Below are 27,772 nucleotides of genomic sequence, written 5' to 3'. Positions count from 1 at the left end.
AGGTAGAATTTCACCCTGGAGCCTGGGAGAAACCCAAGCTCAGGTTACAGCTTCCCTACAGTGCGATGGTCCTTGTGCCCCTGAGAGCAGGGATGTGGTGGCCACCCTGGGCAGATGGACACGGCCTTGAGAAAGTGGGCTGTGAGGCTGCACCGCGCTGGAGAAACTGGAGAAGAATTCAAAGAAGTGTGCCCATCACTTTAATATTGAATTAATACTAGACTACACATGAGGAGCCCAGGAACTCCCCTGATTGTTCTCTCCTTGCTGCTGGTCTCTTCTCCCCAAAGAAACACAGGGAGATCCACTGCAGCCAGGGGACACTGGAGTCCTCCCAGTTCCTTCCAGCTCCGGGGGCCAGGCAAAGTTGCCCCTGAAGCCAGGAGTCCTCAAGGACCTGATTCAGTTCCCCCACCACTGACTGGAGCCCTTCTAGAGCCTGCAAGCAGCTGGAGCTGTCGTGCTGAAGGAGGAGAGACACCCTGCTCCATTATCTTTATTCCCAAAATCAAGTCTTGCGCCCCCACCTGACCAACTCTCCCCCCTGGGAAGCTGGTCTTGATGGCCTCGTGATCCAAGGGTGGATTTTGCCTGACACTGATTGAGCCTGGCAATAAAAGCGCTGAGCCCAGATACCAGATAATAGCAAACACCATGGAAATTCAGCAGCTCCCAGGCTGCTGTGAGCATGACTTCTCCCACGCCAGAGAGGCTGGGTCAGTCTCATGTCCGAGGCGCGGGTTTGGAAAGTGCTGTCCTGTGAACCACGCAGGACCTTCAACTGGGCACGGGGCTCAGGTCGGAGTGACACACCAGGCTGGGGTCTGCTCCAGAGACCTGTGTGAGAGTGAGACCAAAGCCCACGCGGGGCAAGTAAAAGGCTGCACAACACTGGCAGCACAGCTCTGTGCCCTGTGCTATGGCCAGACACACTCATGCTCGCTCTGAAAGAGAAACTGAACTTTGCTCTGCAACCTCGGAGACCATCTCCCCAGAGAACTGCGGGGATAGGCAGCCCTTGGGACCAGTGTGCAAAGTCTGCTGGCTCCCTGTGTGGGATGTGGCCAGATCAGCTGAGACGCTGCCCCGTTCAGCCGAGAGCTCCTCAGCCAAGGACATCTTGCTGCCAGGCTCGCTGGGATGAACCTCCCTCCACCCCTGCGGTGCCAGCTGGCACAGGGCAGGCTGGCCCTTTCCCTTGGCCCTTGCCCGGCTCTTCAGCACTGTGACAGTCCCAGGCCAGGGCTATCTGGCTGTTTAACACTCCACTGCGTTATCTTTCTGCTGCAGGCAGCAAGGCTCCTCCCCAGGTTTCACAACATCCTTCCACAGCAAAGGCTGACCGTGCAGGGACAATGCCAAGGGAAAGAACAGTGGAGTGGATGGGGAGGTGGCAGGATGAGGTGCTCTCTGCTTCCCAGACAAGGAGCAGTGTCTCCAACACAAGCCCAAGGTACGGAGTAGAGACAGTTTGGCAGTCCTGACGTTTGGAGACTTGCTGACTCTCTCCCAGCTCCGAAGAGGAGTGGTGGGAAGAAGGGCGAGGAGATCTGCTCATCTCAATGCTCCCAGATTCCCCAGAGCTGCTGCTTCCCCCCCTTTTCCACCTTCCCAGCAGATTAGCCTCTAAGCACTCTGCAATGCTGGGTGTGCTGGTTTTTGCCAGAGCACAAGGAAATGTTTCTGAAGGGCTGAACAACAGATAGGATTATTTTTTTGGCAGCTGAAAGGCAGTTAAATAACCCACTAGAATTTCATAATGTCACTAGAATACATTAAGAATATAATCTCGGTAGCAACCCGAGGATAAGAATGTTTGCTTTCATGACACATTCTGTGAATGATTACTTAGGACACCACTCCCTGCAGATTTGTTTGCAGCACCAGCTAGCCCAGAGCCATGAGCACGCCGATCCGCACCGCGGCCACCAGCAGCACCAGGAAGTGGAAACACAGAGAAACCAGTTTGCAGAGCCCAGGCAGGGGATCTGGGTGTCCTGATACCTGCGTATTGGTCTGACCTGCCTTGAAGGAGGAGACGCATAATTAAAACTCTCCAGTTTGAGACTTGATGCTCTCCCCATCTCTGGCACTGACCCACCACACGACCATGGGTGAGTCACTTTGGTAGCTGGTTTCTGCTTCCTCCCCACCACACCAGGAGTGGTCACCGTCCCTCCTTTTTGAGGGTTCAGGGCTGCAGCAACACCTGCTCTGCACAGGAGAGCCCAGGACAGTGGCAGGGCCAAAGTCCAAGTGCCATCCCGGAGCCTGTGCTGCTGAGGGCATGATCGCACTCAGCTTATCACTGGGCAGACGACTGTTTGGTGATGGGGATATCTGCAGGAACAGCCCCTGCCAGGGGGAGCAGCAAAGAGAACACAAAGGAAGGAAGCTGTGGAGGTGCAAGAGCTCCCTGCCCTACCTGAGAGACCTCCCAAGGAAAATTGCAGAGAATTAACTTTGCCTTTCCAACACAAAGGCAGCAGTGAGGCTGCCAGGAGAAGGGAATGAGCGATCGCTGAGCTGGCAGGTGTTGAAGAGCCCAAGCCCAGCCAAGCTCTGGGGACTCCACCAGCCTTGGTGTCAGGACCTTGGTGGAGCAGCACCAGCGATTACAGCTGGGCTGATGTTAATCTGCTCATCATGGAAGTCAGGGCCAGCTTCTGAAATTGCTGTTTCCCAGAATATGAACTCTGTAGCCAGCAGTGGGAACCCAGCCCCCATTTTCCAAGCCATTGAGCTCCAGGAGTGCCAAGTGTCTGGTGCCGTCAGGACAGCAAGGACACTCAAAGGCATCCTGTGATCCCCCATCCTGGCGCAGGTGCAGCAAAGCGAAGCTGCTTTAGGGAGGAAGATTCTCACCTTCAGCTCTAGAAGAGGACATGGAGTCCATCTGGGCTGGGAAATCAGAAAATGCCACTGGACACCCATGACCTTTTCCAGCTCGCAGCAAAGACCCTGCACCATCCCCAGCAGGCTGGTTGGGGGGTGACCAGCGGGACTTTGGGCTCAGGAGCTGCCCCAGGACGTGGGCAGGTACCGCAGCTCCTGCTGGGGATCGGCCTTTGCCTGGCCCAGGTGCTGTAACGTCGCGCGAGAGGCTTTGTGGCGGGGAGGCTGTCGAACACACGGAATCCTTCTTTTATGGCGAATTCCCAAGCCAGGTCGGCCACAAACTCTGTATCCTCCGGGCTGCTTTCACCTGGGGTTGGCATCCCTGGGGATGAGAGAACAGGACACCTTCATTTGAAAGAGCCCATGTTATGTAGTCATATCCCAAATGGAGCCATGTGCCCTTGTCTGGGCCAGCCCAGCAGGACTTAAGGAGACTCCTCTCTAAGGAATAGGAAAATAACGTTTTGTTTTGCTCTCATAAAGAATCCCAGGCCAGACCTGCTGTATGCAGATAAACAGCACTGAGAGTTCACACCACCTCCCTGCTTTCCAGTCTCTCTTCCAAGGTGGGGCTTAGTTCGAAAGCCTGAGAGCTCCACCTGTAGGACACGGCTCTGAGCTCTGAACTCTGCACAGTTCCCCCATGAAAGAAAAGTGACCACAAAGCAACCTCCAGCCAGCACAAACAGAAACAGCCCAGACCATGCATCCAGCAAAAAGCAGCTGCTGGGGAAATGCCATGTGTGTGCTCCCTTTTTTGTGTTCGCAGGACACATCTTGACTAAAGAACGCAGCCTCACACCCTCCAGAGCCTGTGCTGGAGCAGGGAGGGAGCTCTGGGCGTTACAGGACACTCTGTTCACATCCTTCTTGCCTACATGCAGCAATAACTCACTGGATGATTGTTTCCAGGTCACTCAGCCCCAAACGCAGAGGTGAACCAAGATCTCTCATTTTGTGCCCTTATTTCCCCTAAGGGCTCTACACTGAAAGCGTCAGACTGCCAGACACGCCGCTCTTTGCTGTAGCACCTGGAATTTTGGAGCTCCCAGGATGTGTCAAACCCTGGAGCACATGAAGCCGGTCTGATCTCTCTGGTTTGGTGCGAGAGCTCTCCCCACCCTGGTGCTCAGGGGTCTGTGCTGGAGACCCGCGGTTGGGTTCCTCACCTGCCAGGGAGCGTTTGTGGAGTGCCTGCAGCATCGCAGCCAGTCGGAAAAAAGCAAAGGCCATGTAGAAATTCCAGTTCTCAGGCAGCTCCATTCCCATGTGGTCACAGTACATCTGGGAATACTCCTCTGCTGTGGGGACTCCCAGGTGCCCCAAATCGCACGTCCTCAAGCCTGGAAGATGTGAAGAGGCAACAGTGAAGCAGCAGATGGTGAGGAGCTCAGGGGTTTCTAGGGATGTCGTGAGGTTTGTGGCAGAGCCACACAGCTGTGGAGCAACAGAGACACCTGCACCCCTCCAATACCTCCGCCACTGCTGTGGGGGTTTCACCCACGTAGGTGAAATGTATACAGGACAGTTTTCTTCATTGGGGTGAGTTTACGAAAGCAGCGTTTGACATATCTTCCTCCTAAACAATGGAGTAATTTTCCTCCCTGTTTATCCCTATATTGTTTTTTTTAAACAAACATTTAACTTTGTGGACAAATCCCTTCTGGGATGGCCTGGTTCACAGCTTTCCCACCCAAAAGAGTTCCCCTGCTTCATAGCTGAAGTGAGAGGGAGAATAATCCAAACGCATTTTTAAGGCAGTTTTGCAAGCTGCGAAGCAGGGCTCTTCCGTGTGAGGCCATCCCTGACACGACTGCCAACAAAAGTCCATGTGCATGAATGGGGTGATGGTACCAACTAGTGACGGTACCAACCAGCACAGGGAGCTTATGGCAAAGTATCGGCCAAATGGGTGGCAGAAACGAGACAAACTGGGGATGGGGCAAATGTGGGCACATTCTGCACATTCAGAAAGATGTTTCTGCCCTGGAGGGATGGAGGGGAGAAAGGGAAGAGCAGGGAATATGGCAGGAGACCCACAGCCCTTTCCAGCTGCAATGAGCCTGACTGCCAGCTGAGCTCTCTGGGCAGGAGTTAACCTGTGTCTGAACTCCGGTTCCTCTCTGTGTGTGTCAGACGTGACTTTGCCCCTCTATGTACCTCTCAGTGCACTAAAGTGAGGTGGCAGGAAGAAGGCCATACAGTTATTCGCCAAATCAGAGATGGGATCTCCTAGGGTTGAGAGCTTCCAGCCAAGGACAGCAAGGACTTCTGGCCTGTCTGGGTGAAAGACCAGGTTGTCCATCCTGTATCAGAGGGAAAAAGAGATCAGAAAAGTCTCAAGAAAGAGGAAAATATCTCAGTGCTCAGCAGCAGCAGGTGCTTTCCAGTGTTCTTCACTCTGTACAAAAAATTGCTGAGTCCTTTGGGAGGCTGCACAAGTGAAATATTAATTTCTGCAAGCATAGGTCAGAGAGGACAGAGATTACTCAATAGTGAACTCCCTGGTTAACGATGAACTGGACTGCGCTTTGAAGAATGAAACCAAGTTATTCAGGGCCTCAGATCATTAGCAGATGTTACAGGACAGGCTAGCCAAAAAATGAAGCGGGCAAGTCAATGTCCAGGGGGATCTTCTGGTCATTTCCAAGGCACATATCTCACCTCTGTCCTGAGCCACTACGCTCCTGCATGGCATCACCTGTAACACTGCCAGGTTTTGCCACACTCTCTGCAGCATCTCACCAGCCACCCAAACTCTTTAAGCACCGAACATCATTAGCACACACTCCAGGACTGATTTCTGAGTATTGCAGACGCAGTTGATGATCCCCCAGTGTCAGACCAGTGTTTGCAGTGGCTGGGTGAAGAAACTCTGAAATGCTAAGGCAGTGAGATTGGAATCGGACATCAGGAGTCCAGGTTTTCAGTTCCTGCCCCAGTTTCCCTGCTTGAAACCGCCACAGATCGGTAGGCAGATAAACACCAGGGAAAATATGAGATGACAGATGTGAAGGGTTTGTGGCCCTTTAGGTTGCATTACCAAGGGGATGCTGAATGAGACCTAGAGCCCAGCTGTCAGACTGCTCAGTAGCTGCTGCACCAGCTCAACTCAGCATCTCCTTGGAATTTGAATAATCCTTTACACTCTCCCTCTCTACCACCTGGGATGTGCTCCAGGGCACTGCTGCCAGCCAAGTGGTACCTGAAATTCCCATGCACGACTGTTGTCTTCTGAGATTCAGGAAAATGCAGAGGAAGCCACTCGATGAGTCTCTCCATCGCCGGGATAACATGAGTTTCCATAGCTCGATACTGCTTTGTCCAGGTCTCAACTTGCTGCTGAATGTAATTACCTGTAACAGAGAAACGAGGGCTCTCAGGGAAAGGGATGGGCACAAAGAGGCTTCAAAAAAGATGCATAAAAGCTGCATGCAGAAAAAGTCAACCAGCCAAGCAGATCTCAGTCCAGCACCCTGAGAAAAGCTCTGAGAGTTTCATTGTGATTTCCAGGGGACAGAGGACATGCAGCCTTTTCTCACCGTGCTCCCCGAAGTCCTCCAGCTTGGCTGCTCTCAGGTCTACGCTGTGGATCTGGGAGAGGACTTGACTCATGGCAGCATAAATACCCCTTCGCTGGCCAGGCTGCAGCGCGGGGAGGGAGGTGTCGCTGTAAACACGGCCAGGACAGTGCTCCATCAGGTAAAACGGTGTGCCGAGGGTGCTGGGGGAGCAGGGTGGAACCCATGGGTTTCAGGTTAATCCTGCTACCTGCCACCCCTCAAATCTCACCTGCACAGCAAGCTGAAGAGCAGCCTCCACAGCACTGGGTTCAAGCCCAACTCAGACTGCCAGCCAGTGGCACACAGCTGTGGCATCGCCAGTCCCTGTCCCTCCAGCCCCAAGAAGTGACCTCCAGCCCCAGGGAGCAACCTCCAGCCTGGCTACAGCACCAACCATCTCCCTGCCTCCCCTGCAGCGAGCTCTGCAGCTGGGCTGCTGCGCTGCTTGCAGATATCACGAGCAGTGGACACGCATTTAACTGCAGTGCAGAGGCTTTGTTACTGCAGCCAGCAGAGATCCGAGTGCAGCAGCGCTGGCTGCGGGCTACACGGGCTGTTCGGCTTGTGGACTTGCTGCTGTCACAACTATAGATTTTGGGGCAAGTCTGAGGTCTGGCAGTTAGAAAAATCACCTCCTTATGGGAAACCTGAGCATATTGAGTCAGCAGGAAGCCCTATGACACTGTTTTATGGTGGCTTTTCAAAGGAAGGCAGCATTTTGATTAATTGCTAAAATAAGGGCACACCCAAATCAAGCCAAATAAAAGTGCTGCTGTCCTTTGAAGTTCTAGAGGCTCCTTGAGGTGGGCAAACACTAATTAGACTGGTGTACTTTGTGAGGTCTAGCCCCTTATTCCTTCTTCTCCTCATCTTTGGGGGAATCTGGCTGAAGCTGTCAAGCACAGAGTGAAAGCTGAGGGAGAAGATTACCTGCTGTCCTCACAGAGAGAAAGTACAGCGGGAACAGGAACGCCAGCCTCAGCGAGTGCCTTCAGTACCCTGCCAGGGCGAGACAGAGAGCCGTGTCAGCACAGAGACACCAGGGAATCAATACTAGAACTGCTTTGTTGCTAGGCAGACGCATAAGGCAAAAAAAGAGTCCTGTGCTGGGATTTAAACATGCTAAAATAACATGGCTGTGGGTAGGGGAAAGCAGCACACCAAAATCGTTGCATGGCCCAGAGCCCCGAGACTAAAACACTCTGAAAATCCAAAGGGACATCACATCAGCCTCCCCAAAAGTGTCCTGGTGCTCTGTTGCTGAGGTGGAGATCTCTGTCCTTGGATGGGCTTGTTTGGAATCTCCTGCAAGAAGCTTACCCGGGCAGCTGGCACGAGGAGAGCGGCTCCTTCTCACCTGTATTCCTTTCTGACAGAAGGACCTGAGGGACACCAGATGTCACAGGGCTCCTTCTTCAGAACCAGCAAGCGATCACCAAACTTGACGCAGTAGGTCCAGGTGGACTGTCCATGGCCAAACTGCCGTAACACAAGTGGGGCTGGAGCATTGAGAGCAGAGGGTCAGCAGACAGAAGCAGGAGCTGGGTTATTTCTCACCATTTCTCCAGGTTTTACTTCCCCTTCCTGTGTATGGGTCTGAGATCTCAGTTGCTGCAATCAGGAACCTACACTTCGTTCCTGTGTCCCAAATCTTTGGGGAGCACAGAAATCGCTCACAGATGGCTCACGGGACAGGAATATTCCTGGCATCTCTTTGGAAACTTGTCCTCAACGCCTCCCAAGTGAGGAAGTCCTAAAATGTTGTTTCCCATTTCTGGGAAACAGTGGCAGATCACTGAAACCTGAACAGCTACAACATTTGCTTGGAGATAGGAGCCTTTCATTAATATTTTTCAACCCATCTGTCATACGATGGAAAGAGCCAATGGCTCCAGAATATGCGAGCTTTCAGGCTGAAGAGCAAAAACCACTGCGATACCTTTTGCCTCATCACTGAGAACATTTTCAAGGTACGTCTGCAGATTCTCTTTGGGGATTTCCATGGTTGGTCTCACTGCACAAGTATATGAAACAAACCCTTGCAAAGGAAAACCCAGATGGGTTTCCAGCTCTTTGAGTGCTGCTCCTGGATCATTGACCTGAAAGCACGAGAGAGGGAGAAACACTGGGTGACAGAAGATAAAATTGCCTGGGAAAGAGCGAGCTCTGCACACTTGTGATGCATCTATTCGTGAGTCCAACAGCACCGATCCACTGAGGCACAGGGGAGCAGAGGTCACTCATCCCATCAGTCTCATCCTTGTCCTTCCCTCGGCTTAAGTACAACCCTGTGCTCACTGTCTCCAAAGCCTGGGGGTTAACCAGTCAGGCCCCAGCTGACACATCCATGAAGCCTCAGAGCTTCTAGAAGTTTATTAAATACATCTTATTTTCTCACATCTGATGGATGCGCTTGTCTCAACATTACAGATAGGGGTGTTTCTCTAATGGGAACTACGGTTCATAAAGGAGAAGCGACTTCTCTGAGGTTACACCAGCTGTTGTGTTTAGGGCTGTGGATGAAACAGGCCAGCACAGACTTTGCCAGAAATCCTCCCTTTTAACCCCACCACATCCTGTAGGAATAACGACAAGGTGAAACAAAAGACTTGGCAACACAAGTCTGCCACTGCGACTGAAAACCCTGAGCTGTTCAAACCAAACACAGCTTCTGGACATAGGAACCATACCCCAAGCCGCCCCGGTTGCTTTACTTTGTACCTTCACTGTTTTAATGCCAAGCTGGGCTGCAGCTTCTAGGTTCTGGCTGCTGCTGTCGAGGAAGATGGATTCCTGGGGCTGAATGCCCAAGCGCTCCAAGCACAGCTGGTAAACATGAGGATCTGGCTTGCACGTTCCTTCCCGATAAGAGTCAACCATCTAGGCAACAAGAAATGGATTATGTATGAGCTGACTGCGACCACAAACATCTGTGCAGTGTTGGAAATGGAGGGTGGGAGGGTGGGAAAGAGACTGATGGTCTAAATAACATGTGAAATAGAGGACACAGGGGATGGAGGCCTGACAGAGCTGGACAGGACACGATTCCGGTGACTGCGTGGGTGACAATTGGTTTTGGCTGTGGCTCTGCCAGCTCAGATGAGCTAAACAGGATCAGCCAGTCCTTGGATGGAAGATATCCAAGGAGGTGTCACGACGTGGGAGACACTGGATGTCCCAGATGGTGCTGAATCAACTGCTCAACGCTGTCCAAGAAACCCTTGGATCGCAGCACCTTCCAAATGATCTGGAGAAGCGGAGTCCTGGCCACCGCACCTACCATCCACGCCAAAGCAATCTGCGCAGCAGCGGAGCTGTTGGCTATAATCATCTGCCCAAATTTGCATCAAAAAAGTCTCGAGTCAGTCTCTGAATACTCACATTGCCCTCACAACCATAAAAAATTCAAGCAGTATTTCACCCCTGCGCCAATAAACACTCTAGGAATATAAATGAACCTATTAGATAGACATAAAAGCCAATCCTAATGGAAATACGCATTCAATTAAGGTTTTTTCCCACTAATTACTGTGTGGTGCTGTTGCCTGCTGTTACAGAAGAGCCACACCGCAGGAGCGATGACACCGGATAGGCCGTGGTTATTAAAGTGCTTTGAAACAGCCTGGGATAAAAGGTACCACAGAGCATCCCAACAGAGCATCACTCCACTGCGAGAACTTCACAGGCACCGGTGTCACCAGTGTAATGCACAGGAAGCTGAGTCAATAATGACATATTGTTGACAAGATGACTTTAAACAGTCCCAGGTTTTAAATGTATTGATACGCCTCTTCTTTGCATATTTTGTTGTCTCAATCAAGGCTATAAAACAAACTTAAGTCATGAATAAACTCCTGAAATACAAAGACGTGAGTTGGGGCACACAAAAAAGCAAATTTTCTGTCATACTGGGGTGAGTTAAAGGCTTGTTAAAGTGAAGCCACTCAAACCAACCTGGAGGTTCACGGCTAAACTTCTGCTTCATCTCTGCAAAAGCAAAGCGTGCTGGGAGCAAGGTCTCTGCCTACCCATCAGCACTCACTCCAACAGATTGTCATGTTGGGACAGTGGGATTTTTCTAATATGGGGGATGCTTTGCAATTCTTTGGGATGAAACAAGCTTTAAAAGAGTAAGGACTAAATATAAAGCAAGCAAGGGCACTGGCTAATAATATTTATTTCTTGTATGGTGTTCCAGCTTCTAAGCCCTTTACTGACATGGCTACCTACGCCTGTTGCTCATACCCTTGTGGTCGTGTGGGCATTTTGCAATGAATTTTCAAATGCACAAGTACCTGCCACTCACTCAGACCCTCCTCAAGGCCCAGTCACCACAACAAATTATGCCAGGAAACATTTTCGCAGACTGTTACGTTTATGCCTACTCACGTGCTGCTGGTTGCTGTTCATTTGGTACCCACACATAAAGAATTTCAGTTGCAGCTTTCTATAGCCCTAGCTACAGAAATGCATTTTGGAATCCATGCAGGCTTACCACATCAAAGTGCTTTTGCTCGAGGGGCAGAAAGCTCCCTCCATGCAGCAGACAGAGGTCCTTGCTTAGAAGAGCTGTCTTAAGACCTTCTGCACGGATACACTGTACTGCGTCTGCCATGATGGGAAGCTGTTTTATCATCTCATTTCTGATTAAATCCAACAGAAAAGAGTCCACCGGAACACAGACATTTGCCTAAGAAACCAGAGAGACCCCCCCCGAATGATAATTAGCCATAAATGGTTTTTAAACAGGGAGGAAAATAAGAGTGGTTGGGTAGGTGGGTTGCCTGATCATCTTATTTTCTTGTCCTACTGCCTTTGGCAGTAGAAGGCAGTCAGTGAATCTCCCAGCTAAATTGCTTAGACCAAATAAAAAAGCATTCCCATGTTACTAATTCTACAGGAGCAGCAGGAGAGATTAAAAGCTGATTTTGGGAAAGAGAACTGCACTAGGACTGTGCTTGCCATGTAGTCACAGCAGGTTACAGATAAATACTGCTTTACCACTCAGCAGGCAGGAAAGGAAACTACATTTTAGACTGAGCTGTTTCAAAAATTCTTTATTCAAAAGATTATTCTTGCACTGTGATCCTGGAGCTATGGTGGAGGAGCTTCTGCTGATCTTAAGGACCTTTCCTGGAGACCATGGTCTCCATCCATTCAGCATGCCCATGTATGAACTAATAGCAAAAGCCTTTCAGCTGATCTCTGATTCTCTGACTTCTCATCTTGGCTTATTCTAGACGTGTGTTGAAAGAAAGTTACGAAACATGCAGGAAGAGGCTGGTGGAAGTGAAGGCAAATGCAGCTGACCATCCTGGGTACCAGAATGCTGAAGGCAGTGAAAAGTCTGCCCTGATCAGACAGCAATGGTAAATGGATGGTAATTCCAAACCCTTCCATCAAGGGATTTATTTTAAAAGCTCCTCTTTCCCTACTGAACCTCCACACTGTAGGATCCGGTTTCCCTGCAGTCAGGAAGTACAAAGAGAGGAGGGGGAGCCAGCTTACGATCTCAAAGCACTGCTGTCCCAATTCCTGCAAAAACTCCACGCTCGTCAGCTCTCCTCTTCTGTACTTCAGGGAGGGACTATTTTCCTCTCCAGAGAGCAGAGCTTGCTGGATGGTGCCGGCTGGAACACAATTCCGGGCTTCCCAGTCTATACAGAGAAAAGTAAAAAAAGTAAGAAAACCAGGAGAGCATATGTGGTGTCATCAGAACTGGGAAATCAGCTTAAAATCCCTCTGAGGTCTGATACAGCAACTAGCTCTCATGAGAACCGACATGCTGGACTGGGGTAATTTACCCAGACACAGACAGAAGAACTTTGGGTCCTTCCTCAACTAAAAGTTCTATCTTTGGTGTGGTACCCTTGGGATGAAAACACAGAGTTCTTAACATGTCCTGAAGGATGGTAACAAGGTTGGGTGGCACCAGCCGGTGTCATTACAGGACATTTTCCCTACCAGATAGGTTCAGACCCTGATCTGGAGCTGTCAGCGTGGTTGCCAGTTGCTGCCAGTTCTAGGATTCTGATGGCACAACAGGGCACCACCGTCATCGTCGCAAGTTCCTGAATCTCTTCCCAGAACCAGAGGCGGCTGGCAGAGACACCTGAAATTTATTTTCCCCTCCATGCACAGAAACAACAGGAGCAAATGAGAAATGAGAATACACACCCGCGGCCGTCTTGTGAGGGGACGGGAGGAGAACTCCGCTCGCCTCAAAGATCACGGCTTTATAATGGCACCATCCCGATCGCCACCGCCAAATTAACCCCCACGGGTGCTGCCGGGTCCTGGCACGGAGCAGGTAAGGGGCACGGGCAAAGCTCCACAGGTACATCCTGCAGAAAATTCACAACGGGCCCAAGGAGATAGGCTAGGATGCAAAGTGTAGAATTACGAGGGTAAATATTTATGCATGCACATGAAGCATTCCAGCCAATTCGTGGTTTTACACAGGGTCCTTACACCCTTCACATTTTCAGATACAACATAATTTGACCAGTCACTGACACCCCCACTACTGATCACTAGTCATAGCAAAAGTTTGCAAAGCGACTCTATTTTTGCAACATTCTCATTGCTTGTCTATTGATCCAGGTGTCCCCGGAGTCGGTCTTGCTATAGCTACTTTTCTACGATCCAGGTGATGCTGAGGGGGTTAGAGGGGCTATATCTCAATTATCCACGGGTATCCTTTATCCTTCATGGACAGCTTTAAGCCAGGAAGCAAAGTCCTTATTTCCAGGGCCATGCTGTGTTTTAATTTATTTTATTTAAGCATTAACCATACAAATGCCTGGCAACTGAGCTGCAAGATACTAGTGTGGCGAGTGTGAGGGGAAAGTTTAAAAGTGTTTATTTTGTGTTCGTTTGTGGGGTTTGGGGGGGTTTGGTGTGTTGTTTTTTGTTTTGTTTCGTTTTTCCCGGGGGGGTGCCACGGCCTAAAGGGATGGAGCCTGGTCCCTGCAATTGGCTGCGTTGCCATGGTAACGGGCCTGTGGTTCCGCTGCAGGCCTGTCCAGGCAGGACTGTCACTGTCCCCCTTCCACTCCCAGTGCCCCATCCCTCAGCCCTGAAGCCACCCTTGTGGAGCCGGGGCACGGAGCGGGGGGCCCGGAAGGGACGAAGGGACCCTCCCTTCCGTGCCCCGGCCCCCTTAGGCCTAGTCTGGGCCAGGCTTTGCCAGGAACAGGGCAGGGCTTCACCGCGCCATTTGCCCCCCAGCCCCTAAATCTCGCGAGAGCTCACCCGGAAACCTCGCGAGAAGCAGCCGGGAGCCGCTCGCAGCCCCCAGCGCCGCCGTCGTCCCCCGCCGCGTCGCCACCGCCGCCTCCTCTACGTCATCGCGTCGGCGCCGTGACCCCGGCGGGGTCAGAGGGCAGAGGTGCGGGAGGCGGCAGCGCTGCCCGGTGTCCGTGGGGCTCCTCGGGGCGCGGCGGCCCGGGCCCATGAGCGTGTCGCTGGTGGTGATCCGGCTGGAGCTGGCCGAGCACTCCCCGCTGCCCCTGGGCTTCGCTTACAGCGCGGCTGGTGAGTCTCTCCGCTCCGGTTCCCTCGCACGGGGGGCCCGGGGCCGGGTGGGCCCTGCCCGCCGTGGCGCGGGGGGGAGCTGGGCCCTGCCCGTGGCCCCCAAGGCCCCCGGGGTGTGTGTCCCGGTGGGTGCCGGTACCGGGGCTCCGCTCCCAGCCGCCTCCTTTCCCTGCGCAGCCCCGGAGATGGCGGCGGAGAGCAGCGGGGCGGCCCCGCCCGCCGTCCCGGCCTGTCTGGAGGGGAAGGGCCCCGGCGAGCGGGCGGCGATTCTGCACCAGCACCTGGGCCGGCGGGAGATGACCGACGTGATCATTGAGACCATCCAGCCGCGGCCAGGTACCGGCCGGGGGCGGGGGGTGCTGGTTTTGGGGCTGGGGCCGTACCCACCCTTGTTGCGAAGGGCCCAGCGGTGGGAGGTCTGTGTCCGCGTGGGGGTGGCGGGGACGCTCTGGGTTTGGGGGTGTCCTGGTCAGTCGTGTGGTTTGGGAAACAAAGAGAGAAGTTAAGGGAAGTGTGTTGGGGTCTGGACGGCAGAGCTGATTCTTGCTGGTTCTTGCCAGCAAACATCACCCGCACTGGAAAGGGTTCATTTGGAGCACAAGTGTGCTGGGAGCGGCTGTGGGACCTGGGGGGTTCAGCCTGGAGAACAGGAGCTGAGGGGAGACCTTCTGATCTCTGAACTGCCTGAAAGGAGCTTGGAGCCAGGGGGGGTCAGGCTCTGCTCCCCAGGAACAAGCGACAGGACCAGAGGAAATGGGCTCAAGTTGTGCCAGGGGAGGTTGAGGTTGGATCTTGGGAACAATTTCTTCCCCAAAGGGCTGTCGGGCATTGGAACAGGCTGCCCAGGGCAGTGGTGGAGTCACCATCCCTGGAGGGGTTGAACAGACGCAGAGATGAGGTTCTCAGGGACATGGATTAGTGCCAGGGGTGGGTTAATGGTTGGACTCGGTGATCTTGAGGGTCTTTTCCAACCAAAAGGATTCTCTGATTCTATAATTTACTTTGAGCTGTGCCATAGGCTGGTTGGTGTTTTGTTTGCCCGAAGGACTGGGACTGTTCAGCTCTTCAGGCATTAAATTCCCTGGGGGGAAGTTTCAAGCTGGAAACTCCAAGTGTGGAGTGTTAGAGCCACCGTCAGAGCGGGGCAGCAGGAGCAGCCGCTGCTGCCACGATCTCCTCGCCCCAGCTCAGCAAACTGGCCCCGTTGCTCCGTGTTTCACTGGGCACCGTACAAACCTCTGCCCGGCTGCATCCGCAGCACTGGGACCTGCCAGGGGCTTGCACTGGGTCTGGCAACACTGGAATTGTCTCTGGAGCAGCAAACATGAGAAATGTCTCGTTCTGCTGCTTCCTGGGGTTACAATTTGTCTCCTTGGGTGCTGGCATGTGCGCAGGCTGTACGTAGGGAACAGCAGACGTTTCTGATGTGCCATTAGTAATGTGGAAACTTTTGATTTGTGAAAGATGAAACAAAAGCTGGCATGGAAGGACGAAAATCTTCAGAGGCTGCGTCTGCCGAGGACAAAAATAAACACGACGATCAGAGTAAAGAGTGTGAGGCTGCTCCAGACTCGCCTTCAAAACAGCTCCCGGACCAGATTTCCTTCTTCAGCGGGAATCCCTCGGTTGAAATTGTTCATGGCATTATGCATCTGTACAAAACAAAGTAAGAACGCTTGAGTAATCGTAGCTCTGGTGGGTACAGGGCTCCTGAGTAATGCTGTGGCCCGGAAGGGTGAGTCGGTCACCCTGGGGCTGTGAGCTGAGACAAACAGGACGGTGACTCACGCCGGGAGGGCAGACCGGTGTCTGATGGTGATGGTGGAGCCGCCCCAGGTGGGGAAGGCTTGTGCCAGGGGCTGTGAGAGTGCAAAACAAACACAGGTTCCTAAAAAATGACTTTTGAAAGCAGCTTCTCAAGGGATTCCAGAATTAAATTGTGATCTCCGGGGTCTCGGTGGCATGTCTGAGGAGCTGTCTGAAGCGGGAGGTTTCATCCCGTATTTCAGGGATTCCAATTCCATGTTGTTCAGCTATAATTGTGTCAGAAGACACAAAACGGGCATTTGAAATAGTAACAAACATTGCTCATTTGTTCTAAGAACAGTTCTCAGCATCTGCAGCTTGCAAACTTCAACTGGTTTTTTTAGAAAAACAGATGTCAAATTATTCCTGACAAAACCATTGTTTATTGGAGCTGCCCAGTTTAATCTGTTGCTACAGAGAAGTAGTTCCAGTGCTTACCACAACCCCTGGCTTCTCCTTAATATCTACAAACGTGCAAAAGGGGATTAAGGTTGACAAAAAAGTTAACGCGGTAACTGCAGCTGTTGGGAGTGTGATTTATCCAGCTCTGCCATTGTCCTCTGAAACGACATGAGGTCGTGTCCCCATTCTCTTCCCAGCAAGATGACTTCTCTGAAGGAAGATGTGCGGCGCAGCGCCATGCTCTGCATCCTCACGGTCCCTGCAACCATGACCAGTCATGACCTGATGAAGTTCGTGGCTTCTTTCTATGAAGTCATTGAGCACATGAAAATCATCCGAGATTCCACCCCCAACCAGTACATGGTGCTGATCAAGTTCAGCTCGCAGGTAAGCGCCGGGAGTCCCCGTGCTGCAGCAGGGACAGCGCTGTCACACGCAGCTGCTGTTCCAGGCGCTCTCTGGCTGCGCCAACCTGCTGTCAGCCAAGATCGCACTTTACCCTCGGAGAAACCAACCTGTCCTGGTGCCCAGAGCTTTCCCGGAGCTGCTGGCTGGGATTAGTCCCACACCTTGACCTGGAGACGGGTGTTTGCCACATTCTCACTGTCCTATTTCTTGTTGGCAGTCTATTTTAAAATATATTAAGGACAGGTGTGGAGAGGCTGAGGCACCTGGTGGGTTCAGCCTGGAGAACAGGAGGCTGAGGGGAGACCGTTCCCCCACTGGCTGCGTCTGCAGGTAGCAAAAGCAAGTCTCACAGGCCTTTGTGCTCCTGGCTGGAGTGAGCAGGAACGCGGGGATGTGGCATTCAGCTACTTTGCCTCAATTTGGTGTGATCGTTTGTGAAAGGAAGGGTTTGGGGAAGTTACCGAGTGAAAATGGATGGTTTATTTACCAGTTTGTTTTTGGTTCTGCTGCTTTGCACGTGACTCTCGGGCACGGTTTGGAGTGTTCCTGAACTGTGGCCAGTGGAATGGATCCTCTCCCTCTGTTAAATTGTCGTTCCTCTCCCTGACACAAGTCTTGGTGTCCTGCACTGTGGCCCTCTCACATTTTTGTAGCTTGCAATTTGCTTTGCAAACGCACTGAAATTGCTGACAAAGGTCAAACAGATGCTGAAGGGAAATTTGTGATTTCTGCTGAACACTCAAATACGAGGGTCGCTGTAGCTGCTGGGAACTTCACTTCTTGTCTTCAAGTGGTGACGCTAAACCCTGTGCCGAGATGCAGGAGCTGTCTGAAATATCTTCTCTGGTATTACAGGGGAGAAGAGGCGGTGCAGCAGATATCTCTTCCTCGGTTGTATCAGCTGTGAGTTTTCTCTCTTTACCTGGTTTCCTTTGTTTTGTGCCCAGGCTGACGCAGACAGCTTTTACATGGCATGCAACGGCCGGCAGTTCAACTCCATAGAGGAGGACGTTTGCCAGCTGGTGTACGTGGAAAGGGCTGAAGTCTTCAAATCAGAAGACGTAAGTTTGTTTGGCTTTGTTTTCCCTGCACTTCGGAGAATTTTCACAGGATTATTTGAACTGGGCAGAACGCTGCAAGAACTGCTGAAGTGCATCAACCCAAACCTCTTTGAGGGCTGTTGCTTCTTGGGAGGGTTTGTCTGGTGAGTTCATGGGCTTCATTCCTCGCCGCTGCAGTGTCTCTGAGCTCCACCTGCTGTGGGGAGCTGATCTGGTGAATCCAGAAAACAGCACGAAGGCCAGTGGCAGATGCAGCAGCTGCACTGAGCCCATGCTGTGATGAGAATCCTGGCTGTGCTCCAGCAAACGTTGTGGATCACTTTATTTTTTGGTTTTTGTATTTCTAACCGCTGTGTAGACTTACAGGATGACTGTATACCCTGGTGGCATTTGTGTACCCCGGTGGCGGCACTAATGGGAGAGATGTTTGACTTTTTCTGATGTGGATGTTTAATTGATGGTGATTAGAAGATGCTGAGCAATTTGTCTCTGCTTGTTACTTTACAGGGGGCCAGTCTGCCTGTGATGGACTTGACGGAGCTCCCGAAGTGCACGGTGTGCCTGGAGAGGATGGATGAGTCCGTGAACGGGATCCTCACCACGCTGTGCAACCACAGCTTCCACAGCCAGTGTCTGCAGCGCTGGGAGGACACCACGTAAGAGGCTTTTCTTTATTTCCACATCTAAAGCTCTATTGTGATTGTGGTAGTTACATGCTGACAAGACTGGTTCTGCTCATCAAAGTGTGGGGGCAGGAATTACTGCAAATTCTAATGCTTTTTTTTTCCCATTAAGGGACTCCCAGAGAGAAACCTCCCCGCCAAAAGTAACTGAACAATGTTTCCCATGGGCCTTACTTCTAAGGCAGGAAGGGAGTTGTAGAGTTAATGTGGATTATTTTAAAATAATGGGGCAAACAGCACTGGATGCACACACAGCCCTGTTTCACTCAGTCTGATCATTTGTTTCCTCGACATAACTGAGGCTGTGCTGTAGAGAGATCCGCGCGTCCAGATGAAGCTTAGGAATGTTTTTGGGAGCCCTGCAGTCATGCTGTCTTACTCAGATGCCAGGAGATGATGAAGAATCACAGAATCATTTTGGTTGGAAAAGACTTTTAAGATCATCGAGTCCAACCATTAACCCAACGCAGCCAAGTCCGCCTCTGAACCATGGCTCTGTACCATTTATAAGCCAAAGTAACAGAACCTCGGTAAGGTCAATCAGATTTGTAGCTATTCAAGTTTATGGGCTGCTTTGCCCCATAAATCAAACCCGGTTTAAATTTGAAGCAGCGGAGCTTAGCCGGTGTAGGAGCAAGATCCAAAATAGCACTTAAATATCTAATGTACAATTTAAGCAGAACTTATGCTCCCAGTCTAGAATGATAAAAGAAAATCCCTGTCCGCTTTGCTTAGGCGCCATGGAGGCTGGAAGTGCCTCAATTTGTATAGAAAGCTGACTGTGATCCAACCGTCTCCTCCCTTGAATATTTCTGTAGCTTATCCAGCAGCTAATGAAAAATACATAAACAGTCCTGGCAGCGGGACACAGGGGCTGTTACCCCGCTCCCTCACCGAGCTTCTAGCGCTGAGGGTCCAGCCAAAGGTTCCTTCTGCTCTCGGCTTGTCTGTCTTTCTGGCAGCGCAGTGGTATCATTTAAAAAGAAACGATAACTGTCCTCTCTGAAACAACAGTTTCTCGAGCGCAGTCATGGCTTTTTTCTGCTTGCTGGCAGCCCCACTGAGGCTTTGCGTTGCAGATGTTCTCTACACCTGGACTGCAGCAAAACCAGATCAAACCGAGTCTGAAATGGCTTCCGAAGAATTTTTCTTCGTTCTCCTGTCCCCTGCTGGCTTAAAAACAGTTGCCTTGTGCGGATTGGAGGCAAATCTGAGTGGGGTAAATGTGAACTGAGAGACGCACACGTATAGGGAGTGTCTGACTGCGTAAGGCATTTACTTTGAGCTCTCTGGCTCTCTTTTTAATTACCATGATATTAAGATGGAGCTCCTTGTGTCTAATCATGGTGCTTATTGCCCTCCAGGTGTCCTGTCTGCAGGTACTGCCAAACGCCTGAGCCGGTGGAAGAGAACAAGTGTTTTGAGTGTGGAGTTCAAGAAGTAAGTAGGTGGGTGGATGGTGAATGAGATCTAGACTCAATCTGACTGCCCAGCTGCTCTGGTTGCTTTTGGGATTAATTCTGTGGCTGCTTTGGGGCTGAGTTTACCAGTCAGTGGTGAAGTGCTTTCCTTTTGAGTTGGAATCAGGACTAGGATCTTACCTCTCAGGCTTCCTGTTCTGACAAATCTTTCTGGTTCTTAGAAAGAAGAATTAGTCCATAAGCTGATCAGAGTGTGCGTGATAATGTGTGTAATAACACGCAGCTATATTGACACTGAACTTGGTGTTCCCTTCTAGTCTGTGCTCTTGCTTTTGTGGTCCTGCCGAGGTGCCTCATTTGTTTGGTAGCCGAGGCCATTCTTCCATCCGTGTTTGTGCTCATCTCACAACGTACACTGGCTTGAATGAGCAGGAACCTCTTTCTCTTCAGCCTTCCAGCTGAGCAAAGCTTCAAAGAGGAAGGAGGGAAAAGCAAATGCTGTTTGCTTTCGAAAGAAGTGACTGGATGTCCAGTCAGCAGCCCATCCCTGTCAGATCCTGTGTTCTCACCACTCGACAGCGTTGTATGTACAGAACTTTCCCATTCTCTTGACAGAACCTTTGGATCTGCTTGATCTGTGGGCACATTGGCTGCGGGCGGTACGTGAGCCGACATGCTTACAAGCACTTCGAGGAGACCCAACACACCTACGCAATGCAGTTGACCAACCACAGAGTCTGGGACTACGCTGGAGGTAAACGCCCTGCATTCCCCTCTTGTAGGGTAACCTTGTTTGTGAAACAACTTTCGGGACCCCTTAGGAAGAGTATTTGTGATGGAGTTTACTTGGAGATGAAGGGGTTTGCATCTGTACTAATACCTTGTCCTTTGGGAACATCCATCTCCTCTCTAATAGCAGTTTTCTGGGTCTGGAGCAGATGGAGGAGGGAGAACGTGATTCTGTAACGAACCAGGGCAGCCCTGCAGTCTCTATGGAATGTGTGTGTTGTTCCCTTTCCATCAATTTGCCCTGAGGTATGGGAATGGGCTGTTGTAATAAATATCCTGTAAGGTGTCTGTGCGAAGTCTGCTAAATAACAAATACATCTGTTGTTGGCTTTCTGCCGTGCTGATGTGCTGGTGCAGCAGTCTGCGCAGTTAATTGTGCTGCAGAAAGTATTTCCACTCGTGTCAACCTGGGTGTTCTGAAGCCAAAACTCCCTGCGGTTGAATTTTCTCTCTTCAGATAACTACGTCCATCGACTGGTTGCAAGTAAAACTGATGGGAAGATAGTTCAGTATGAGTGCGAGGGAGATATGTGCCAGGAAGAGAAAATCGATGCCTTACAACTAGAGGTAAATATTTTGGCTCTTTGGACTCTGCATTGTGCTGCTCTGTGGAAGTGTTTCAGATCCAGCTACCACTACAGGGAAATGACATCAGCTGATGCAGCAGACCTGCTCCCTGTGCATAGGCAATCATCTTCACGCAGAAGCAGGATGTTTTTACTGCCTTTTTTTTAAAAAAAAAAAAACACCTCTTCTTGGCTCTGCAGAGCCAATGCAGCTAGGCGTAAGCTCATCTGACACCAGCCCTGCTCTGCTCCCTTCTCCTGAACAGATAATGATTATTTTGTACCTGTTGGGCAGCTTCTCCTGCCCCAGCTAGAAGGGTAAAGGAGAGAAACTCAAAATTACCGCTCCACTGAGTAAATATATTGCAGCATGATTTCAGCTGCATTAGACACAAGGGTATCTGAGGAGGAGCAGCCCACAGAGGCCAGACTTTGGAAGGTTATTGCTCAAATAAATATTTGGTTGCTTTTCTGAGTAACACTCAGATGCTAAACCAGCTATTTTTAACCCTTTTTTTCTGGGAGGCTGGTGTTTAAGACCTCTCCATGTAGCTTATGATCTAAATGTTTTTGGAGAGAATGAATTTGACAGTGTATTTTGCCGGTCTGATGTTACTGAGATTGTTCAAGGCTTTTTGCACATGTTTAATTCTGTAGCGAATGCCTAATTTGCTGTTTGCCAGCCTGATGATAAGAAATGGTCACGTTTTCCAACCTTCTTATAACTCGTTTGCAGAACCGGAAGGGAAAAGACGGGCTGTAAGGCAGATATTCTTGTTCAGATGCCAAAATAACATCGGAATGGGCCACACATGTTGGAGAACAATAATTGCGAATAGTTATTCACAGCCGAGGATGCTTTCCCAGAGATGTTCTCACAGTGAAGCTCGATATGTGCATTTGCCCTCCTACCTTGGGTTTTGGGCTGTGACTGGGGAATTCAGCAGCTCGGCCTCTCATGACAGGAGTGGTTGATGCTTCATTTTCCTGTGGAGTGTAAAACTTGTAGAGATTTATTGCCACTACAATGAAAAATCTGTCTCCTCTTTAAAAAGCTCTTGGCACGATGCTGCCTGTGGCTTGGCGGAACTTTTACTTGATCCTTGCTGTTGTGATCTAAAGGTTTTCCTGGACTTCCAAAAATCAAATTATTTGATTTTGAAATTAAATTGGTGAAACATCTACCGTGCACATATGTTCAGTATGTCCTGTATGCTCAATTTCATCTGCTTTAAATCAATTTGTATATGGGAGCCCTTTGGGCTTCTTAATCAGCATAGCCACCCTTATGGCAAAACTGATTGTTTTGGGTCTGTTTGCTGTGTTTATAGTACTCGTATTTGCTAACGAGCCAGCTGGAATCGCAGCGAATCTATTGGGAAAACAAGATTGTCCGAATAGAAAAGGATACGGCTGAAGAGGTGAGCTCTGCTCTGGCCGTGTGTGAAATTCTGCTGAAACGGGGCCCCGGACACCGTGAAACGGGAGACGGAGCCGTTCGGCCTCTCGCGCAGCCTGAGCATTGCGTGACGTGGCCTCGCGTCGGCTGTTCCACTGCTGGCTAAGAAAATTGGCTCCAAGACGTAGCCCTTATCTAGACGCTCAGATCTAGCAATTTGGTGCTCAGTGGTGCGGAAGGAGGTAGATTGCCACCTAGATTGAAGGTTGATTTAAATGTGCTGCTCAGGAAATGGCAGCAGTGGGGAAAATAAGCCCGCGCTGCCGCAGGATCCCTGCCTGCCGCTGCCATCCGTCTCGCTGACACGTATCTCTGGAGAAGGTTAGTGTAGCATAGACAATATGACTCTAATTTGCTCGGCTGCAGAAAGTGGCAGCAGGCTTTCTGCTCCAAATGCATATTGATTTGCCCTTTCTTTTTGATCCCCTGTCTCTCCTCATCACCCTTTGGGAAAAGTTCGGAGTCTTGTCCTATAGAGCATTCTGGAGGCAGGACTGCTTCAAAATGTCACCAGCAAAAATCCAATGAGAATATTTTAATGCTTTTCTTTCTATGTAAATCTTTTCAACTAGGTTTAAAGTGACTCAGGATTTAGGGTTGAGTCCTTAACTGAACTTTCTGCATGACTTCTAGTTAACCATTTAGTATCTGCAGTTAAGTAGCACTGTGAATGTAGTAGTTATGACTGTTGAAATAGTGGCGATTGACCTTGGTCTAAAGAACAGTCCCAGAAATCTTATGGAGGGCCCTATAAAAGGAAAAGATACAGTGAAAATTGTCTTGCACGTGACCAGGAAACATGATCCACAAAGAAACTTTCAAGTGAAAGGACTGTGATATGTGCCCCAAATGTGGTTTCATGTTTAAAGGTCCTTACAATTGTATTCATGGCGCTCACTCCATGTAAGTCTTGTTTGGATTGGTGCCACCGTGCAGTGTGTTCCATCAACAGAGCTCAGGCTCCTTCCCCCAATTAACCATCAGCTGCATAAACATGCAGTGATTAAGGCTGGAAGGTCTAAAACCTGCTCTGCATTGACTCTGGCATCAGTAGAGGCACCGCCTGTGCTGACACTGACATTTATCCAGGTCGCTCCTCCAGGAAAGCGTTTTTTCTTCAAATTCCTTTTTCCATTACATGCAAGCACACTTTTGATGCTAATATAGGGGAAACAAGCATTTCTGTCTATAAATCTCCTGTGAGTCTTATGTTAGAGACGTAGATGTGCTCTATGCAGTGCCTAGAGCAGGAGAGCTTGGTTTTCTGCAGCAGCGGCAGCCTTGAGTGCGAAGCGGAGGGGAAGAGGAAGCCGTTGGACGTGTGTTTCTGCTTGCGTTTTGCATGAGTAAGATATTGGTGTCAGTAGGTCACCGCCTTATGACAACACGTTGCTGAGTCAGCACTGAGCAACGTAACACGTTAATTTTCAGACTTTGACCATACTTAGTTGAGCTTTAATTTAAAATAAGCAAAATCCCGACATTGTAAAGCCTTCAGATGGGAATTTGAGTTTGGTGACGGACGCAAAAGTCTGGGAGAACGGCTAAATGAACGCTTAACTGTACTCAATGAGAAGTTAAGGATCTGATGCAGCTTTTGTTTCAATGGGGTGCCTGGCACAGATTTGCAGCCTGAGTTGCTTTTCTGTGTGAGCAGCTTCCACGGCAACGTGGTTCCTCGTTGGGGTACAGCAAACTGTAAACGCAGAGGGTCTTCACCAAAATTCAGCTTTTGAGGTGTTTTTTGCTCAAAGCTTTTGCCTACCTGGATAATAGTAATTGGTCAAAGTCTAGAAGCCGCTCCAGAAAAATGAATGTCATGACGAAAGGGCAGAGGACTTTGATCTCTTTGAAACGCCTGTGTGTTTGTTTTTACAGATTAACAACATGAAGACCAAATTTAAAGAGACCATTGAGAAGTGTGACAGTCTGGAACAGAGGCTGAATGACTTGCTCAAAGAAAAGCAGTCTGTCGAAAGGAAGTGGGTACCGCTGCCAGGTTCAGTTCCATGCGGCTATTAAAACTCCGCGCGCTAACATCCAAAAAAAAGAAAGAAATCTTGCTATTCCTGAGCAATTTTGAGCTATTTAAACTGGTATACTGAGAACACAGCTTACTTTTTTTAAAAAAACTCCTCATTTCTGTAGGTGCTCACAAATTGAAAGTGCCTGTTAAGTGGAATGCAGCTTTGGGGCTCTTGGCTCTTTGACGTGGTCGGCATATTTAGCGCTCAGTAATCCCCCTCTGCCTGCACTAAGGAGATGCCAGGCGGTCTCACAATTGGCAGATACATCCAAAGAGAAGAAAACCGGCTCAATGGAGGCATCTCACCCAGCGCAGGGAAAAAATGTAGATCTTAACAAGTGCCTGGATCTTCAGGGTCTGGCACTGGGAACGTGGCAGGAGCCCGACTGCCCGTAGCTCTCCAGGGACCCCACGGAATCTCTGTGCCCTTTTTGGCGCCTATTCCATGAGTTGCAGATGAGTGTTTGTGGTTACAGTCCCGTGCTCCCACACACACCTAGCCCGTTGCCTCTCTTGGCCTTTGGTACAAGACGGAATTGCCAAACTTGGCAGGGAAAGGATTCTCCTGCGCTGTGCAGCTGGAGGGACAGAGGAGGGATTCTGCTTTGCAGCTTCCTACTCCACGTGCAGGTGACACCGCACAGACAAGCCTTAAACTGGGTAGAAAATCCGGGGGGGATTTCAGAGTCCTCTTGTGTTGCCTTTCTTTGCCTGTTTTTTGTCAGAAAACCAAATTCCAGGTGGTCTTGGTGGGTCTGGGGCCTGCTGGGGGTCCGCTGCCCTGAGGAATGGAAGTGAAAAGGCTGCAGTGGTGTTTGATCTTAGTGCAGTGCTCTGCTATTCTCATCTGTGCTTCTCTCTGCAAGGTGTTCTCAGCTGAATAACAAAGTGGCTAAACTTTCCAACGAGCTGAAGGAGGAGCAAGAACTGAACAAGTGCTTGCGAGCGAATCAAGCCTTGCTGCAGAACAAACTCAAGGAAGAGGAGAGAGTGTTAAAGGAAACCTGCGAACAGAAGGACCTGCAGATCTCCGAGATCCAGGAGCAGCTGCGGGACGTCATGTTCTACTTAGAGACACAACAGAAAATCAATCACCTCCCAGCTGAGACCCGCCAGGAGATTCAGGAAGGACAGATCAACATCGCGGTGGCATCTTCTGCCGGCTCCTCCACGGGGGGCACGGGGAAACCTTCCTCCAGGAGAGGCCGTGGCAAGAGGGGCAAGTGAAAAGCCGAACGCCCCGCACCCATCCAGACAGCGGCTGTGCTGGGGTTAGGCCAGGCTCAGCTCTCAGGACTCCAGCTGGGAACACCCGGTTCACTAAAGCTCAGCTAGAAATCTTTGGAGCTGCTCATAAAACTGGCTGCCAGTCCCTGGAGGTGTCTGTGGTATTTAAAAGCATTTCACTGCACTATTTAGCTGGTTTTAGGCAAATCTTTATGACCATTTTGCCTTCCTACCTTTCCAAAGCCCCTCCTGTCATGCATTTGACTTTCTTCTCGGAGAGTGTATGGTGTTGGGGTGGGCAGGTGTGTATGTGTTAAACATCGCGTTCCTACCGGGATGCTGTAGAGTAGCGTGTGAGGCTTCTCCAGTTCTTCTCCTGGATTAAAAGTATTCTCAATTAAGAATTGATTTTATTTAAGAAACAGTGTAAATTAGCTTATATACATCTCCTTTGCATATTTGCAGTCCTGATGCTGCAGAACTGCTAGTGCAGGAGTAGAACTGTAGTTTGGAAATAAAGAAAAAGGAGTGATGTGTGGAAAATAAACCATCTTAGTGGTGTAAGAAATTAAATGAGTCCTAAGGGTTTGTAATTTGGGATATTAAACAATTTAAGGGACTTTGCTACTATCTCTTCATTTTAAAGATGGCTTTTGAAAGGCCAGTGCTTGCTGCCTCTGGGGCAGAAAGTATGAAAAGTTTTATATTCTGGACGCTGTTTAACGTGGTTATTTTGCATTATTTTAATTTCTACCAATTAAATAGAGCAGTCTTTGCAAAGACTGGTACGCGTGACGAGCTCCGATCCTCCCAGAGTGGGATGCGGAGCTGCACGGGGGCTGTGTTGTTGTAAGTCCCGGTGCTGCGATGCTCAGAACGAGGTGAGGACAAAGAACAACACAGTGATTTTTAACTCTCTCTTCTCTCCCACCCGTACCAGCCTTTGGGGCTGCGGTGTCGCCGAGCGCTGCCCCGTGCCGGGACCTTCCTGGCAAGATGCGGCTGTTGCGTCCAGCTCCCGGGATCCCTTTGCGCTGCCCGTTCTGCTCCGAGACGTGGCTCTAACCAGCATCTTGCTGGCAAAACTTCTGTGTTATTTGCCCCAAAGGCGTGCAGGACCTGTAAGGGGAAGTTGTGGACAAATCAAGGGTTTTTTGTAGGTTTTCACTCAAAATAGACACCAGACTTGATGCTCTTGAGTTTTACCCTGAGTGGAGAAGCAACTCTCACGGTTGCTGTGTTGTGCTCAGCAATCTGAGTGTTTAAAGGGTAATTCATTATTAAAAATGGGCGGGGGAGTCCTGCAGTTGTCTTCTCAGACCACAGTATGATCCTTTTCTGTTGTTCCAACTGCAGGCACAGCCTTGATCTTAGTCTGTAACACTGAAAATGCAGCTCAGACTTACCTGCTCCAAACTGGAACAAAGAAATAAACCACCTAGTCCTTCATTGCCCAAAAGTCGTTCTGTTTGGCCAGTTGAAAGGAACGAGTTACAATAACTAGAGTGATTCTGGGAAGGTGAGTCCTTATAATCTGCTTCCTGACTTTGTGGACTGGAAGTGTTGAACTCCCTCACTTGGAAATCCAGGGCACTTGTTCGGGCACTTGCTGTATCCACTACCTGGGTTTGATCTGCCTCCATCATCTGAAATTTCCACCTTTTCTAACTTTGTAGCATGAATGTAACTAACTTTTCTAGTGTGTGGATTGTACCACCAGGCCTCTGCCTTCTGGGAATTATTCTAGGGATCTGGAGATGTACAACACAGCTTGCTCTCCTATAGAAACTATTTTATTTAAGATATATTTTTACACCCTCTAAGATCCTCTGACCTTTTGCTGACAGCTTGTGTTGTGTAGAACACTAAGATGCTGTACTGTATCTTGGAACCAATTTTCAAAAAATGTGATTGAAAAATAAAACAG

At 50.0% G+C, this 27,772-nt stretch overlaps 2 protein-coding genes across 2 annotated transcripts; one reads left to right on the top strand and one right to left on the bottom strand.

The window, feature by feature from the left end:
* Window positions 1–200: 200 nt before the first annotated feature.
* ACAD10 (acyl-CoA dehydrogenase family member 10) lies at window positions 201–13,969 on the bottom strand. Its single transcript, XM_065646331.1, is given in 15 exon segments — window positions 201–2,025; window positions 2,866–2,987; window positions 2,990–3,220; window positions 4,068–4,241; window positions 5,059–5,204; window positions 6,104–6,254; window positions 6,441–6,622; window positions 7,392–7,460; window positions 7,819–7,960; window positions 8,401–8,560; window positions 9,183–9,341; window positions 10,957–11,151; window positions 11,970–12,118; window positions 12,639–12,805; window positions 13,716–13,969. Coding segments are annotated over 14 exon segments (2,184 nt in total). The 5' UTR covers window position 12,805; window positions 13,716–13,969; the 3' UTR covers window positions 201–1,887.
* Window positions 13,741–27,772, top strand: BRAP (BRCA1 associated protein). The gene is made up of 12 exons (XM_065646333.1): window positions 13,741–13,997; window positions 14,175–14,333; window positions 15,462–15,663; window positions 16,403–16,592; window positions 17,561–17,674; window positions 18,182–18,330; window positions 19,722–19,797; window positions 20,394–20,532; window positions 21,025–21,134; window positions 22,465–22,554; window positions 24,471–24,574; window positions 25,485–27,772. Exons 1-12 carry the CDS (start codon window positions 13,916–13,918, stop codon window positions 25,843–25,845), a joined length of 1,776 nt encoding a protein of 591 aa, XP_065502405.1. The 5' UTR covers window positions 13,741–13,915; the 3' UTR covers window positions 25,846–27,772.

The sequence above is a fragment of the Caloenas nicobarica genome, chromosome 16 (assembly GCF_036013445.1).
Source record: "Caloenas nicobarica isolate bCalNic1 chromosome 16, bCalNic1.hap1, whole genome shotgun sequence".
NCBI classification, from domain to species: domain Eukaryota; kingdom Metazoa; phylum Chordata; class Aves; order Columbiformes; family Columbidae; genus Caloenas; species Caloenas nicobarica.
The sequence above is the reverse complement of the archived record's forward strand: the minus strand, read 5'-3'. Positions and strand labels throughout refer to the sequence as shown.

What these genes read in the sequence shown, in the direction of transcription:
- BRAP (XM_065646333.1), top strand. Translation starts at nt 13,916, where the DNA reads ATGAGCGTGTCGCTGGTGGTGATCCGGCTGGAGCTGGCCGAGCACTCC. An exon ending in GACCATCCAGCCGCGGCCAG is followed by an intron (nt 14,334 to 15,461) that starts GTACCGGCCGGG and finishes GATTTGTGAAAG; the next exon opens with ATGAAACAAAAGCTGGCATG. An exon ending in AAGCAGTCTGTCGAAAGGAA is followed by an intron (nt 24,575 to 25,484) that starts GTGGGTACCGCT and finishes TCTCTCTGCAAG; the next exon opens with GTGTTCTCAGCTGAATAACA.